General features: G+C 37.0%; 3 protein-coding genes across 4 annotated transcripts; 1 reads left to right on the top strand and 2 right to left on the bottom strand.

The window, feature by feature from the left end:
* Positions 1 to 2637: 2637 nt before the first annotated feature.
* LOC105355903 (uncharacterized) lies at positions 2638 to 8020 on the bottom strand. Of its 2 annotated transcripts, none has more exons than XM_011485091.4 (3): positions 7717 to 8020; positions 6089 to 6316; positions 2638 to 2908 (listed from the first exon to the last, which is right to left on the bottom strand). In XM_011485091.4, exons 1-3 carry the CDS (start codon positions 7855 to 7857, stop codon positions 2774 to 2776), a joined length of 504 nt encoding a protein of 167 aa, XP_011483393.1. In that variant the 5' UTR covers positions 7858 to 8020; the 3' UTR covers positions 2638 to 2773. The 2 variants fall into 2 exon arrangements, with proteins under 2 accessions (XP_011483393.1, XP_078789252.1); XM_078933126.1 differs by lacking the exon at positions 2638 to 2908 and adding an exon at positions 5511 to 5662.
* A 539-nt stretch (positions 8021 to 8559) lies between these two features.
* Positions 8560 to 9625, top strand: LOC111948936 (succinate dehydrogenase [ubiquinone] flavoprotein subunit, mitochondrial-like). The gene is made up of 4 exons (XM_023964121.1): positions 8560 to 8617; positions 8902 to 9022; positions 9115 to 9310; positions 9386 to 9625. Exons 1-4 carry the CDS (start codon positions 8560 to 8562, stop codon positions 9608 to 9610), a joined length of 600 nt encoding a protein of 199 aa, XP_023819889.1. The 3' UTR covers positions 9611 to 9625.
* An 813-nt stretch (positions 9626 to 10438) lies between these two features.
* Positions 10439 to 14835, bottom strand: LOC105355902 (proline-rich transmembrane protein 1). Its single transcript, XM_011485090.4, has 3 exons — positions 14492 to 14835; positions 12871 to 13098; positions 10439 to 10871 (listed from the first exon to the last, which is right to left on the bottom strand). Exons 1-3 carry the CDS (start codon positions 14630 to 14632, stop codon positions 10707 to 10709), a joined length of 534 nt encoding a protein of 177 aa, XP_011483392.1. The 5' UTR covers positions 14633 to 14835; the 3' UTR covers positions 10439 to 10706.
* Between the last annotated feature and the right edge of the window lie 1866 nt (positions 14836 to 16701).

Genomic DNA, 16701 nt, shown 5'->3' with positions numbered 1-16701 from the left:
CAATGATTTGTGATCTTCACTGGTGTCCATGGATTACATGAAATCTTTCCACCTTTATCCACCTTTGTCATGGTAGGGAGAACACGTTAATGTAAGGGTGGGTCATCTAAGATAGCACAAGGGTTAAGTCAGTTTTCACATCATGTGAGGAAGAGCTACTAAACATCTTGAACTGTTCTTTTTAGACTGGAGTCTTCCTTGCATCCCTAAAGATTGCTATGGTTAGACCCATTCTGAAGAGTGGTTTAGATTTGTCCAATTTAAACAACTACCGGCTGTTATCCAACCTGTCATTTTTAAGTAAAATTTTAGAAAAGCTTGTTTTTACTCAGCTCAATGATTTTTTTAATGAAAATAACATTTTCTGGTTTCAGACCTCACCACTCAACAGAGGAGGCACTTGTCAGGGTCTTAAATGATCTCAGGTCCAATGCTGGCATGAAGAAAGAATCTGTTTCAGTCTTGCTGGACCTGACTGCAGCCTTTGACACAGTTGACCACTCTATCCTTTTAACCCTTGTGCTATCTTAGATGACCCCACCCTTAAATTGCCGTGTTCTTCCTACCATGACAAAGGTGGATAAAGGTGGAAAGATTTCATGTAATCCATGGACACCAGTGAAGATCACAAATCATTGAAGAAAAAAGGTTCAAAGCACTGTCTAGTGGGTCTAGATGACCCATCTCCCAATGTTAAAGTACAAGGGTTAAACAGATTTCACCACATGGTTGGAATTACAGCTTTTAGTTGGTTTAAATATTACCTCACACATAGAGATTTTATTGTTAATTTAAATTACTTTTCATCTGGAAGGCACAAGCTGAGAGGGATAGGGTCCAATTTTATCTGTCAACCAATTCCATGACTACATGTGATACATTAAGGAAACTCGGTGTGATTCTAGATGGAGATCTAAGCTTTGACCAACATGTGAATCAAGTAATTAAATCTGTATTTTGCCATCTGAGGAATATCGCCGGAGTGAGAGCCTTTCTCTCTAGAGCCAGTGCTTAAATCTTAATCCATGCTTTTATTACATCAAGAATAGATTATTGTAATGCCCTCCTTTATGGTGTAAAGCAAACAACTCTTAATCGTGTTCAACTAGTCGGGAACTCTGCTGCTCATCTTTTAAGGAGAACTAGGAAGAGGGAGCACATTATACCAATCTTAAAATCCCTGCATAGGCTCCCTGTCAGGTTATGGGTTGATTTCGAGATTTTTTAAATAGTTTTTAAGAGTGTCCATGGTCTTAGTCCTTCTTTTATATCCGACTTGTTTTTAACTTATGAACCTCCCAGAGCCCTTAGGTCCTCAGGTGCAGGCCTGCTGAAGGTCCCTAGGGTCAGGAAAAAAAAACCACGGCGAGGCCTCGTTTAGATTCTACGGGCCTCGTCTGTGGAACAGCCTACCTGAGGATGTGAGGGTCTCATCCACTGTCAAGGTTTTTAAAAAGAAATTAAAGACACACCTATTTAACTCAGCTTTTACTTAGATTTCATACCATATCTTTTATAGGCTGGAATAATTTTGTTATTTTTTCTTTCATTTTTGACTCTTATATTTTAAGATGTTTTATCACATCATTTTATCATTTTATTTGTTTAATCTAGAATTTTTACTCTATTTTATGATATCACATACATATTTGTTTAATCTAAAACATCTACTTTTATATTTTACGATTTTTAACATATTTATTCGTTTAATGTCTTTTAGCCAAGTTAGACTTTTTCCGAGTGTTTTCTCACTTTTAGCTGGGGTGTTTGTGTCCATGCTGACACCCCGGCCAACAGGAGGACAGGCCAGACGGCGCCTTCTGGGTTCTCTCTTCTTTAGTCATTTCTCTTTTACTTCTGTTTGTTTTTGTGTATTTTCTTGTGCGGGGTTTATTTAATTCTTTTATTGCATGAATAGGGATTGGTGTTTTCTGCATTCTTGTTTGTTTTCATGTACAGCACCTTGAGCGGTTTTTTTACATGAAAAGTGCTACATTAATAATATTTATTAACTCATTTTTTCCTTCTAGTAAAAGTAACAGGTTCAATTCAACAAATTTCATGTTTAAAATCCATTGTTACATTATGGATATTTAATAGCATAAAATCTTAAGGTCTGTTTGAATACAAATATTTTTTTCCACTTGGGGGCAGCATAAGTAAAATATGATGTGTCCTCATCTAACCTTTTCCATTAACAGAACCAACACTGTTCTTTCACAGCCTGCTGCAGCTGCTTTAAAAACTGGAACTGATAACTAAACGAAAGATGAATCTATTCTCTTTAATTTTTTTCAAACCAGTAAAAGTAAATAACGAACTGGCGAAGAATGATGAAGCTGGGTCTCCTTAAGAAGCAGGTGTCTTCATGAGTTGAGTAGTCAAAGCTGAGATGAATGAGCAGCAGAGCTGGAGGGGGAAGAGCCTGACAGGCCACCATGACAGATAAACAGCAAGCAGTGAAATCAGAATAATTAAAAAAGAATTTTAATGACAGGTATTAAAAGAAACAAAGCTGAAAAATGCATAACCGACACCCATGGCAACAATGCAATAAAGTACATCTTTACAGGTAACCAAAGAAAGATATTAGGAAACATGCTGTTTCTGCCACAGTGGCTCCTAGTTCTCATGCTTTCGAAGCTTTTTCAATATCAGTTAGAATAAACAACAGTGCTGCAGTGGAATTAGAAGAAAATCAAAGGTGAAAATCAAAAGGTGAAAAGCCTCTTCATGGTGTAAGCAATGTCATTTAATGATGGTAATAGGACCCTCAGGAATTGATGACTGCAATATAGGCAATTATCAAGACAAGCCCAATTCCCAGAGCCACGTGGTTCAGTGTCTTGGCTGTTCTGCTGTTACTCTCTGCCCTCACTCGGTTCCCAGAAATGTTCGCTTCACGGGCCTAAATGTAAGAAAAACCCAAATTTTCAGTAAGAATGGCATTTTATATTAAAGAAAAAACAGTATAAAAACACCATCACCAATGAATTTGTACACATATTTGTAATTGTGCATTTTAGAAAAAGAAAGAAGAACCTTAAAACAATAGTTGAAGAGAAATGCACTATTAAAGTTTTTGTAATGGTCGATGTCCCACCAAATGTAGCTCAATAGTTACAGTAAAGAAGTAAAGTTTTAAATAAATGACTGAAGGGGCTTTCACTCTTCGATAGGATACCAAGTACACTTTTCTAACTTATATCTCAGTGTCTATCTTTTACCCCCAACAACAACAAGTAAAGTGATAGGAAGTGCAGATAACATTGATCTTTTCAAGAAATTATTTCAAGTAAATGAATAATTGAACTTTACATTTTTTTTTACTACCATTACACTACACACAAATCAGAAAACATATAAAATAAGGAATTCATGCTAGTTGTAAACCAATGTAGTTAATTGAAATCTATCAAATTTATTCCTGTAAATTTTGTGAATAGTTCATTTCAAAGACCACGAGTCTGTAGATACATTTCTTCACAGAAACTGCTCAAGGTGTTATAGTCTTCCTGTGCGATAGACAGAAAGGAGGTCAAACCACAAGATATTGAATGTGTCAGTAACATTCTTTTTACCCTTCATTGGGGGGTATGTTTTTACAGTCTGACAAAGTGAGAGTGTGTCACTTCAGAGAGCGTAGGTAAAGGTCTGGTGGATCACTGTGAGGTATGGCTTGGATAGGTGTTTGGCTGCAGAAACTTGTTTCCATGAAGTTCTTTAAACCATGTTCTTGAGCTTATCTTCGGGTGACCCTGGGGGCCTGAAGTGATCATGTACCTCAGCACCTGCTCATCTTTCTCTGCAAGGGCTGCCACTTCCTGGTTGAGTTGCTCTCATTTACAATTGTTAAAAAAAAGTTTCAATTAAAACCACAGACTGGAAAAACAGTCTATTTTTGAAACCTGTTGCCCAAGTAAGCTCCAATCACAATACCATTCACTGAGATTTAGATGAGTAGTTCATACTTTTACAAATGTTTAGTTCACAAATTGAAACTTGAAGGATTTAAAGTCTTCTTTTTTTAACTAACTACAGCATGGAAGTTATTGTTTTTCTTTTGACTGGTCCCTTCAGGAAATCACTCTGCAATTTGCACATAAGATTTGCCTTTAGTTTTGCAGCAGATGCCCTTTCTGACCAAACTCCCCACATTTACCCAGACTTGTAACCATCCCACGTAAACAATGGAAAGTGCCCCCACCTGGCTGTGGTAAATTGAATGCCCCAGCTAGTCTTCCAATAAAGGACTAACCAGGTGCTACCCTGCATTGCTTCCAAGCTCAGATTAGATTTGCAACAAGGCATACAGGTAATGAAAACCCAAATAAAAGTCCTTCAGATAGTTTAAGTATTGTGGTAAAAATCAATTTGGTAAACCCCTATTGTAATGCCCTAATCTCCTAGTAACTCAAAACAAATGCAAAAGTGGAAATGGTTTAAATGGGGGCAAGAAGGCCCCGGTTCAAGTCCGGAAACAGAATCAGCAATAATAGGTTAATAAGTTACTCTAAAGAATGGCTTTGATATGGTATAAACCATGGGTGCCCAAAGTAGGGTGTCTTTTGGCCCACCAAGTCATACCTGTAGAGGCCGCGGAGTGTTCAGTTAAAATCCCTTAACCTTTCCCATTCATTCATGGAGCGACAACGGCAGTAGCAAACGGATAAGAGGCATTTTAAACAAATATGGGAGGAGGATTATTTTTCTCCAGAAATCTCTTCTCAGGCTGTTTGTCTTTTTTGTTAGCAGTCCGTGGCTGTACTTAAAGAGTACAATATACGCCGCCACTAAACTAGACTAAACACGCAGTTTTATCCAAACACAAAGGTGAGGCGCAAAGGACAAATTCTAGGGAGTTCCAATCTAAACTTCTGTCACAGCAACCACCCTCATGATGCCCTCTGCAGCACAGGATGGGGCCACATTGGTTAGCTACGAAAGTTCGGCGTTAATTGCCGAGAGTGTGCGATCGAGAAAGATTCAAAGAAAAATGTTACTAACTATTTAGTCTCACTAATGTGCGTTACCTTGAAAAATACAAAATACAAATAAATAAACTAAACTATATTCTTTGTTCTCTGCCTTTATTTCATGACATGCCAAAAATGATTGTATTTGGCCCACGGACTGGGATCACATTTAGATTTTGACCCTTTGAGTGAAAAAGTTTGGTCGCCCCTCCCCTGGTATAAACAATGGTGTCATGTCAGTTCTTTATCTGCTAAGTGCCCTTATAAAAGCAAAACAACACACAACTTATTGATCATTAATTTTCCTCCTAAATGAATTGCATTTTTGCCTGTTTCTTTGTTCTTCTTCAAAAGTGTTTGAACAACATACCTTGAAACCTTAGTCTGCTTTGAAACCGTTCTCTGGATGAGACTCTGGTGATTCGGTAGAGCTAGTTTCTGTCTTGGTAGAAATGGTTGAGCAAACACCTGACTACAATCATACAAATGCAAAACTTTGAGTAAACTTGATTTATATCAATTTGTAAATTCATATAAATGCACAATAGTTACAGATTTTTCTGAAGATATCTTTTGCTCTTTCAAATCTGACACAAATGTTTGAAAGCCAGACACCAACTTCTTCTTGTTGGGGTTCACTTCCTTTTTTTGTACTTTTGACGCACTCCTTCCAGTAAGTTGCATCCCTACGCCGGGAATTCACACACAAGAACAGTTTGAACATCAACGGTTTCCTGTTACTTATCAATCAGATAAGTGCCATAAAAAAGCAAAACAAAACACAAAACTTCCAATCATTAATTTTCCTTCTAAATTGAGTCGTTTTTTCATATCAAACATTTCCTCAGTAAGAGACATAATGGGAAAATATATTTCATTTGAAACTTCTGCTGAAAATGGAACAAGAGCAACATAAAAAAAAAAAACTTTAACCTAAAATGCACCTTAAGCTATGACTGTTTTTATCTTCTTGCAGTGAGGCATGAAGTGAAACCCCCCCAAAAAAATCTTCAACTCTTGAAAATCTGCGTGACATGGCTAAAGGATTCTACAGAATGCCGGGTTTGTGAAAGAGAAAAACACAGTAAAAGTAAAAGTACAGTAAAACTTACATTAATGGAGTAGATGAGCGCAGCAATTCCAAGTGGTAGACAGCAGCAGAGCATGGTGAAGATTGAGTAGCACATGTAATCGCTCACTGGGTTCCCCAGAGGAGCTTGAGTCACGTAAACAGTGGGCTGGACAGTGACAATGCCAGGCTGAGCTGGGGGCTGTTGGTTCATGAAACCCGGTTGCTGATGGTATCCTGCACCCGCATACTGTGCTGGATACCCAAACGCCTGCGGGAAACACACAAAGTCAACACACACCTCATCTTTTTAACCTCACACCAGCAGCTGGAAGACTTTCTGTGATCAGACGAACTGCTTGACAAATACACCCCTCCAGAGAAAAGCTCAACACATTTAAAAAATTGAGGAACAAATTAAGTATTGTTCCCTCAGTACACAGTCTTTAGCTTTTAGATTTGATCTTTGAGATAGGAAACTATTGAAGCATAGCTCTATGGCTAGAAAACTTCCACAGAGGAAAAATGTGAAAGTTGAACTCTGTATCTCCTAAAGCATGCAAACATTTCTGTAGCATAATTAAAAATAAAAGTAAATACCATAGATGCTTTTTGAAACTGAAATGTCAAAAACATTTTCTTTATCATTTAAATTAAGTGACAGAATAAGCGGTGTTCAAGAAGAAAAAGAAAAAGCAGTTTGGTGGATTGCTTTTTCTTTTTAATTTTGAGTCAACAAATGCAGCTTCATTTTGAAAAAGAAAAAGCATTTCTGGTATTGACTTTTTTTTAATTATGCTATAATACTTCCATACTAAAGCAAGGTATGAAAAAAAACCCACACACAACCACTTCAGTAACTTTCCACTACATTAAGTTACATTTTTTAGATATAATATTGATGTTTTAAGTATTAGTCCCCTCAGTACACAGTCTTTAGCTATTAAATTTGATCTTTGAGATAGGGAAATATTGAAGCATATCTCTATGGCTAGAAAATTTCCACAGAGATAAAATGTAAAAGTTAAACTCTGTATCCCCCGTCCCCCAACCCCCAAAACTGTCTGGAAGCATCTGGTCTTAAAAATGTACTAAATTTCTATACATTTACATGTTATGGGAATTTCCAACCACAAAACAAGAGGGCACGTTTATGCAGTGAACAGTAAAGAAGTTAAATGCAACTAAAGTTCAAACAATTTACAATATTAGATACAGGATAACAATGTCAACTATTTCTGAGTTGACTTTATCTTACTTTTAAAAATTGATTTGTTATTAGTAATGTGTTAATAAAAGATCATTTTACACAGAAGCTTAAAACTCACAGAATCAAGGATTATACAACAAGCATTGTAATTTGTTTTTAAAATGTGAGTTTCACACACTGCCAGTTTCTGATTCTGCTATTCTTTCAATCATGTCCACATAAAGTTGAATGCAGGCATCAGCAACTAGGTTGGAGTGAAGTGAGCCTCTGATCAGGTAACTTACAGTAAAATTGTAATTTCATTTAATTCATTTAAGTTTTTCCTTATTATTATGATTATTATTATTATCACTGATATTTTAAAGTGTTTGTCTACATATCCAGATTAAACAATAATTAAATTGAATAAAAAAAAAAGGCATTGAATAAAATGTAGGCTATTAAAGGTTTAGCTCAGTTACCTGTGGTGGTGGGTGTCCTGACGGTGAGGGTCCCTGGTGAGGCATGTCCTGGTAAGGTGGAGGAAGCAGGTTGTGAACCATCGGCATCTTCTCGTCGTTCCATTCTACTGGAGGAGCGCTGGCAGACTTGTTCAAATCCATGAAGTTAAGATTTCGGAAGAAAATGTGATGCACCTTTATAAAATGATATAGCAAAACGCAGACTAACGTAGTTTTGCTATATTACAAATTTTTTTTTTTTTTTTTTTACTGATGACAGAGTTCTGAGCGTCTCTTTTGCTGGATGTTGAAGTGCAGAAGTCCGACTGGATGACAGGCTTTTACTCTGTAATCAAGTTGATCTAACAATGGACTTCCTGTTGGGACTTTCAAAACAAAACGCCTCCAGAGATGAGAATGAACGAAATGAAACCTAACTTCACATACCAAATCAGACACACGGGTATTATTATTGTAAAACCTTTACCAACCCAACCAAGAAATAATCAATTACCCCCCCCCCCCTATTTACTATTGCCTTGCACGAGTAATAAAACAATGTTTTAAAAAAATATTTACTCAAAGTGAGCTCACCCTTTATATTGAGCAGGCAAACAAATACATAAAGAAATTAATTAAATTATAAACGACATACAATATGGTTTATTTGTTTGTTTCTTTTAAATACGTCTGAATATCAACTATTATTTTGTCAAGGACGCCAGGTTTGATTTCAAGTTTTACTTTCTCTTTCACACCTGTTTTCTCTGTGGGACTGGTTGTAATGTTCGTGTTTGAAATGATGAAGAGGCCTAGTTAGCTTCCAGTCACTTCTTTAATTAGCAACGTTGTGCTACATTCACCATGCCACTATCTGGCACTCAGTGGTCAACATACGTTACTGCATACTATCGCAACAGTGGTGTGGTTTTTTTGGATAGCAAAAGTGCCTTCAGGCCTTTTAACTTTAAAAGCTGGATAATTGTTTTAACTGGCAAAAGAATTTTACTTAAGATTAAGATGGAATATTTAAAGGTTTCTGGGTCAATCAAATAGCACTATGTCTCAGGGGCCGGTAGATCTGTCAATGACGGCTTAGAGATGAATTTTTGTAATTTAAGTTCTTGTTAATACTTTGGTTTATTGGAGTTTTAAGGCTTCACTGAATTTTTAAAAACTCCAATTAATTTTTAATCTCCATTCTAGTTGAATACAATAGAGAAATTACTGATTTCAAGATCACCAGAGCTCTCGTATTCAGAAAACATCAGGCAGGTTGGAAAAACGTGGTGTCCCGCTCCATTACCATAGAGATCAGGGAGGGCAGGTAGGGATGAAGATGGTGTCTCACATGCATTTGAAAGATGAATTGACTTGACTTGTGATATTTATATATATTTTTTCTTTTTCTTTTTTCAGGGGTGTCGGTCCAGAGAAGGACCACGTGTACTTGCAGCTTCATCATCTGCCTCCTCAGCAGCTGGCCGCAAGGCTGCCCGGGATCTCGGAGACGGCAATGATCTTTGCTGGAGTTGACGTCACCAAAGAACCCATCCCCGTCCTGCCCACAGTCCACTACAACATGGGAGGAATCCCCACAAACTACAAAGGACAGGTACGCCGTTTGTCTTGGTCAGGCACAAGTTCTCAGCAAAAGACGCATTTCCAAACAAGAGTTTTTACCTGACAGGTAATCGATTACACAGATGGTAAGGACAAAGTGGTGCCTGGACTTTACGCCTGCGGTGAGGCAGCTTGTGCGAGCGTCCATGGGGCCAACAGGCTGGGTGCTAACTCCCTGCTGGACTTGGTTGTCTTCGGGAGAGCCTGTGCCCTCACTATAGCTAGTGAGCACAAACCTGGTAAGCTCTGTTCACTGTTCACGGTTTATTTAATTCTTTCATTGCACGAATAGGGATTGGTGTTTTCTGCATTCTTGTTTGTGTTTATGTACAGCACCTTGAGCTGTTTTTTACATGAAAGGTGGACATTAATAATATTTATTAATTCATTTTTTTCCTTCTAGTAAAAGTAGCAGGTTCAATTCAGCAAATTTCATGTTTAAAATCCATTCTATTAGATTATGGATTTTTAATAGCATAAAATCTTAAGGTCTGTTTGAATAGATACAAATATTTTTTTCCACTTGGGGGCAACATAAATAAAAATATGATTTGTCCTCATTTAACCCTTGTGCTATCTTAGATGACCCCACCCTTACATTGATGGGTTCTCCCTACCACGACAAAGGTGGATAAAGGTGGAAAGATTTCATGTAATCCATGGACACCAGTGAAGATCAAAATTAATTAAAGAAAGAAGGTTCAGCGCACTAACTAGTGGGGTCTAGATGACCCAATTCCCAATGTTAAAGTGCCTAGGATAGCACAAGGGCTAACCAACAACGTTCTTTCACAGCCTGCTGCAGCTGCTTTAAAAACTGGAACTGATAACTAAAATGATGAAGTTGCCTGACCTCCACCCATCTGTTTGCCAGTTGGTAAAGTCAACAAATATGGGTTGGCAATGAATAGAAAAACAAGTTATTCAGCCATCATTGTCAGCACTTTCTGCTTGGGCAAAGTTGACACTGAGAACAGAAACCACTAATAGCAGATAGAAATTAGGTATAAAAATGGATTTGGTGAATAAAACAAACAGACCTAAAATCTATTCTCCTTAATTTATTTGCATACCAGTAAAAGTAAATAGAAAAGATAAACAGCAAGCAGTGAAATCAGAATACTTAAAAAAAAGTTTTAATGACAGGTATTAAAAGAAACAAAGCTGAAAAATGCATAACCGACACCCATGGCAACAATGCAATAAAGTACATCTTAACAGGTAACCAAAGAAAGATATTAGGAAACATGCTGTTTCTGCCACAATGGCTTCTTAGTTCTCGTGCTTTCGAAGCTTTTTCAATATCAGTTAGAATAAAAAACAGAGCTGCAGTGGAGTTAGAAGAAAATCAAAGGTGAAAAGCCTCTTCATGGTGTAAGCAATGTCATTTAATGATGGTAATAGGACACTTGAGTAATGATGACTGCAATATAGGCAATTGTCAAGACAAGGCTTAAAAGCCCAATTCCCAGAGCCACATGGTTCAGTGTCTTGGCTGTTCTGCTGTTACTCTCTGCCCTCACTCGGTTCCCAGAAATGTTTGCTTCACGGGCCTAAATGTAAGAAAAACACAAATTTTCAGTAAGGATGGCATTTTAGATAAAAAAAACAGTATAAAAACACCATCACCAATGAATGTGTACACATATTTGTTATTGTGCATTTTAGAAAAAGAAAGAAGAACCTTAAAACAGTAGTTGAAGAGAAATGCACTATTAAAGTTTTTGTAATGGTCGATGTCCCACCAAATGTAGCTCAATAGTTACAGTAACAAAGTAAAGTTTTAAATAAATGACTGTAGGGGCTTTCACTCTTCGATAGGATACCAAGTACACTCTTCTATCTTATAAGTGAGTAAATAAATAATTGAACTTTACATATTTTTTACTACCATTACACTACACACAAATCAAAAAACATACAATGAGGAATACATTCTAATTGTAAACCAATGTAGTTAATTGAAATCTATCAAATTTATTCCTGTAAATTTTGTGAATAGTTCATTTCAAAGACCACGAGTCTGTAGATACATTTCTTCACAGAAACTGCTCAAGGTGTTATAGTCTTCCTGTGCGATAGACAGAAAGGAGGTCAAACCACAAGATATTGAATGTGTCAGTAACATTCTTTTTACCCTTCATTGGGGGGTATGTTTTTACAGTCTGACAAAGTGAGAGTGTGTCACTTCAGAGAGCGTAGGTAAAGGTCTGGTGGATCACTGTGAGGTATGGCTTGGATAGGTGTTTGGCTGCAGAAACTTGTTTCCATGAAGTTCTTTAAACCATGTTCTTGAGCTTATCTTCGGGTGACCCTGGGGGCCTGAAGTGATCATGTACCTCAGCACCTGCTCATCTTTCTCTGCAAGGGCTGCCACTTCCTGGTTGAGTTGCTCTCATTTACAATTGTTAAAAAAAAGTTTCAATTAAAACCACAGACTGGAAAAACAGTCTATTTTTGAAACCTGTTGCCCAAGTAGCTCCAATCACAATACCATTCACTGAGATTTAGATGAGTAGTTCATACTTTTACAAATTTTTAGTTCACAAATTGAAACTTGAAGGATTTAAAGTCTTCTTTTTTTAACTAACTACAGCATGGAAGTTATTGTTTTTCTTTTGACTGGTCCCTTCAGGAAATCACTCTGCAATTTGCACATAAGATTTGCCTTTAGTTTTGGAGCAGATGCCCTTTCTGACCAAACTCCCCACATTTACCCAGACTTGTAACCATCCCACGTAAACAATGGAAAGTGCCCATTAGTATTTTTGCCTGTTTCTTTGTTCTTCTTCAAAAGTGTTTGAACAACACATCTTGAAACCTTAGTCTGCTTTGAAACCGTTCTCTGGATGAGACTCTGGTGATTCGGTAGAGCTAGTTTCTATCTTGGTAGAAATGGTTGAGCAAACACCTGACTACAATCATACAAATGCAAAACTTTGAGTAAACTTGATTTATATCAATTTGTAAATTCATATAAATGCACAATAGTTACAGATTTTTCTGAAGGTATCTTTTGCTCTTTCAAATCTGACACAAATGTTTGAAAGCCAGACACCAACTTCTTCTTGTTGGGGTTCACTTCCTTTTTTTGTACTTTTGATGACTCCTTCCAGTAAGTTGCATCCCTACGCCGGGAATTCACACACAAGAACAGTTTGAACATCAACGGTTTCCTGTTACTTATCTATCAGATAAGTGCCATAAAAAAGCAAAACAAAACACAAAACTTCCAATCATTAATTTTCCTTCTAAATTGAGTCGTTTTTTCATATCAAACATTTCCTCAGTAAGAGACATAATGGGAAAATATATTTCATTTTTACTCTTCTGCTGAAAATGGTACAAGAGCAACATAAAAAAAAACTTTAACCTAAAATGCACCTTAAGCTATGACTGTTTTTATCTTCTTGCAGTGAGGCATGAAGTGAAACCCCCCCAAAAAAATATTTAACTCTTGAAGATCTGCCTGACATGGCTAAAGGATTCTACAGAATGCCGGGTTTGTGAAGGAGAAAAACACACTAAAAGTAAAAGTACAGTAAAACTCACATTAATGGAGTAGATGAGCGCAGCAATTCCAAGTGGTAGACAGCAGCAGAGCATGGTGAAGATTGAGTAGCACATGTAATCGCTCACTGGGTTCCCCAGAGGAGCTTGAGTCACGTAAACAGTGGGCTGGACAGTGACAATGCCAGGCTGAGCTGGGGGCTGTTGGTTCATGAAACCCGGTTGCTGATGGTATCCTGCACCCGCATACTGTGCTGGATACCCAAACGCCTGCGGGAAACACACAAAGTCAACACACACCTCATCTTTTTAACCTCACACCAGCAGCTGGAAGACTTTCTGTGATCAGACGAACTGCTTGACAAATACACCCCTCCAGAGAAAAGCTCAACACATTTAAAAAATTGAGGAACAAATTGAGTATTGTTCCCTCAGTACACACTCTTTAGCTGTTAGATTTGATCTTTGAGATAGGAAACTATTGAAGCATAGCTCTATGGCTAGAAAACTTCCACAGAGGAAAAATGTGAAAGTTGAACTCTGTATCTCCTAAAGCATGCAAACATTTCTGTAGCATAATTAAAAATAAAAGTAAATACCATAGATGCTTTTTGAAACTGAAATGTCAAAAACATTTTCTTTATCATTTAAATTAAGTGACAGAATAAGCGGTGTTCAAGAAGAAAAAGAAAAAGCGGTTTGGTGGATTGCTTTTCATTTTAATTTTGAGTCAAAAAATGCAGCTTCATTTTGAAAAAGAAAAAGCATTTCTGGTATTGACTTTTTTTAATTATGCTACAGAAATACTTCCATACTAAAGCAAGGTATGAAAAAAACACACACAAGCACCTCAGTAACTTTCCACTACATTAAGTTACGTTTCTTAGATACTGTATATACTTTTTTTACTGGTTACAATAAAACGAAACCTAACACACCTAAGGAATGATGTTTTTTTTCAGGCTGGCAAGAAGCCACTTTATACCTCACTTTGTTTGCAGAACACCTATCACACCTATCAGTGCTTTTAACTGACAGGAAATCCCCCGTCCCCCAACCCCCAAAACTGTCTGGAAGCATCTGGTCTTAAAAATGTACTAAATTTCTATACATTAACATGTTATGGGAATTTCCAACCACAAAACAAGAGGGCACGTTTATGCAGTGAACAGTAAAGAAGTTAAATGCAACTAAAGTTCAAACAATTAACAACATTAAATACAGGATAACAATGTCAACTATTTCTGAGTTGACTTTATCTTACTATTAAAAATTGATTTGTTATAAGTAGTATGTTAATAAAAGATCATTTTACACAGAATCTTAAAACTCACAGAATCAAGGATTACACAACAACAAGCAGTGTAATTGGTTTATAAAATGTGAGTTTCACACACTAGCAGTTTCTGATTCTGCGATTCTTTCAATCATGTCCACATAAAGTTGAATGCAGGCATCAGCAACTAGGTTGGAGTGAAGTGAGCCTCTGATCAGATAACTTACAGTAAAATTGTAATTTCATTTAATTCATTTACATTTTTTATTATTATTATTACTGATATTTTAAAGTGTTTGTCTACATATCTAGACTAAACAATAATTAAATTGAATAAAAAAAGAGCATTGAATAAAATGTAGGCTATTAAAGGTTTAGCTCGGTTACCTGTGGTGGTGGGTGTCCTGACGGTGAGGGTCCCTGGTGAGGCATGTCCTGGTAAGGTGGAGGAAGCGGGTTGTGAACCATCGGCATCTTCTCGTCGTTCCATTCTACTGGAGGAGCGCTGGCAGACTTGTTCAAATCCATGAAGTTAAGATTTCGGAAGAAAATGTGATGCACCTTTATAAAATGATATAGCAAAACGCAGACTAACGTAGTTTTGCTATATTACAAATTTTTAAAATTTTTTTTTTTACTGATGACAGAGTTCTGAGCGTCTCTTTTGCTGGATGTTGAAGTGCAGAAGTCCGACTGGATGACAGGCTTTTACTCTGTAATCAAGTTGATCTAACAATGGACTTCCTGTTGGGACTTTCAAAACAAAACGCCTGCAGAGATGAGAATGAATGAAATGAAACCTAAGTCCACATACCAAATAAACACACGGGTATTATTATTGTAAAACCTTTACCAACCCAACCAAGAATAATAATCGACCCCCCCCCCCCATTTACTATTGCCTTGCATGAGTAATAAAAAAATGTTTTAAAAAATATTTGAGCTCACCCTTTATATTGAGCAGTCAAACAACTACATAAAGAAATCATTAATTAAATTATAAACAACATACAATATGGTGTATTTGTTTGTTTCTTTTAAATACGTCTGAATATCAACTATTATTTTGTCAAGGACGCCAGGCTAGATTTCCAATTTTCCTTTCTCTTTCACACCTGTTTTCTCTGTGCGTGGTGAGTGGTTTATTGGATAGCAAAAGTGCCTTCAGGCCTTTTAACTTTAAAAGCTGGTTAATTGTTTTAAGGGGCACAATAGTTTTGCATTTAAGATTCAGATGGAATATTTAAAGGTTTCTGGGTGGGGCAGTGAAATAGCACTATGTCAGGGGCTGCCAGATCTGTTAATGACGGCTTATAGATGCATTTTTGTAATTTAAGTTCTTGTTAATACTTTGGTTTATTGGAGTTTTTAAGGCTTCACTGAATTTTTAAAAACTCCAATGAAGTTTTAATGTCCACAACAACATTCCAGTCGACTACAATCCAGAAATGACTGATTTCCAGCTCTTGTATTCAGAAAACTTCAGGTCGAAAAAACCAAACTGATTTGTAAAAAAAAAAAAAAAGACAGAAAAGAAAGTCAGGTTGATGATACTATAATTGAAAAACATGTAACAGGTGTAATAAACAGCATAAACTTTGAAATATCTGAGTTTACTCCTCTACTCTTGGCTCTGGAGTTCCTCTGTTGGACTCGTTTAGCAGAAGTGCCTGAAGATTGGTCTATAAGATAAGATAAGGAAATTCGGTTGTTGCAGCAACTTTCTTATACTCATAAAGCCTCACCATGTGGCTCTGAACTGTGGTTAGGAAGGAGCCACTGGTTTGACCTAATTCTCATTTGGCCTGGATCATTGTGAGTGACAAACAGACACGATAGTGCTGGTGGATATATGGCCAGTTTTTTTTAATGTGTATTTTAGGTGCATGACACTTAAACCTACAGCAAAAGCACACAGAGAAATCCGGCATCACACAATCAGTTGCTCTAAAACCATGTACTGTACACACACCACAGGCATGAACAAAACAACAAAGATGGTGGGAAGACTGCTCAGGCATTACTCATCGTGAGCTGAGTGCTGCAGTCATTTTAATAAAGTGTAGCCTGGCTACAGAAGACGAGAACAAACAGAGACCCTAACAGTCTATTTAAGACAGAGGAAACCCAGTAAGGACACAGAACCTTAAATCTATATCTTACCAAAGGAATACCTTCACTTTTTTACAATGAACGAGTCAAAAAGGCGTTAATTTGAAAACTCTTATACCAAGGTTGGGCTGAATCTCATTTGTTAGACAATCTTTAAAAAGGCGGAGTTGCTTTTTTCTTGGTTCCAGAGACTCCTGTGTCCTTCAGTTTTTCTGTATGTGTGAAAATGTTGATTTTTAGTTTTGAGGTTATCAGCTGTACAATATTAGTTGATTTTGTTCTGTCTTTTTTTTTAGTGTGCAGCAGCTGCATTATGGAAATATCTTGCTCATCTAGTTGTATCTTTTTACGGTTTAGAAAATGCAATAACTTCTGTTCTAGTGTTTGTAACTCTTAAGGTGGAGTTACATCGCCTTCACTTAGTATAGCTCCCATGCTTTGTTGAAAAGCCAGAGAGCCCTTTTCCAGAGCCTGCTGTTGCTTCT

Source organism: Oryzias latipes, chromosome 16 (genome assembly GCF_053564925.1).
Source record: "Oryzias latipes strain Hd-rR chromosome 16, Olatipes_Hd-rR_3.1".
In the NCBI taxonomy this organism is placed as follows: Eukaryota; Metazoa; Chordata; class Actinopteri; order Beloniformes; family Adrianichthyidae; genus Oryzias; species Oryzias latipes.
The sequence above is the reverse complement of the archived record's forward strand: the minus strand, read 5'-3'. Positions and strand labels throughout refer to the sequence as shown.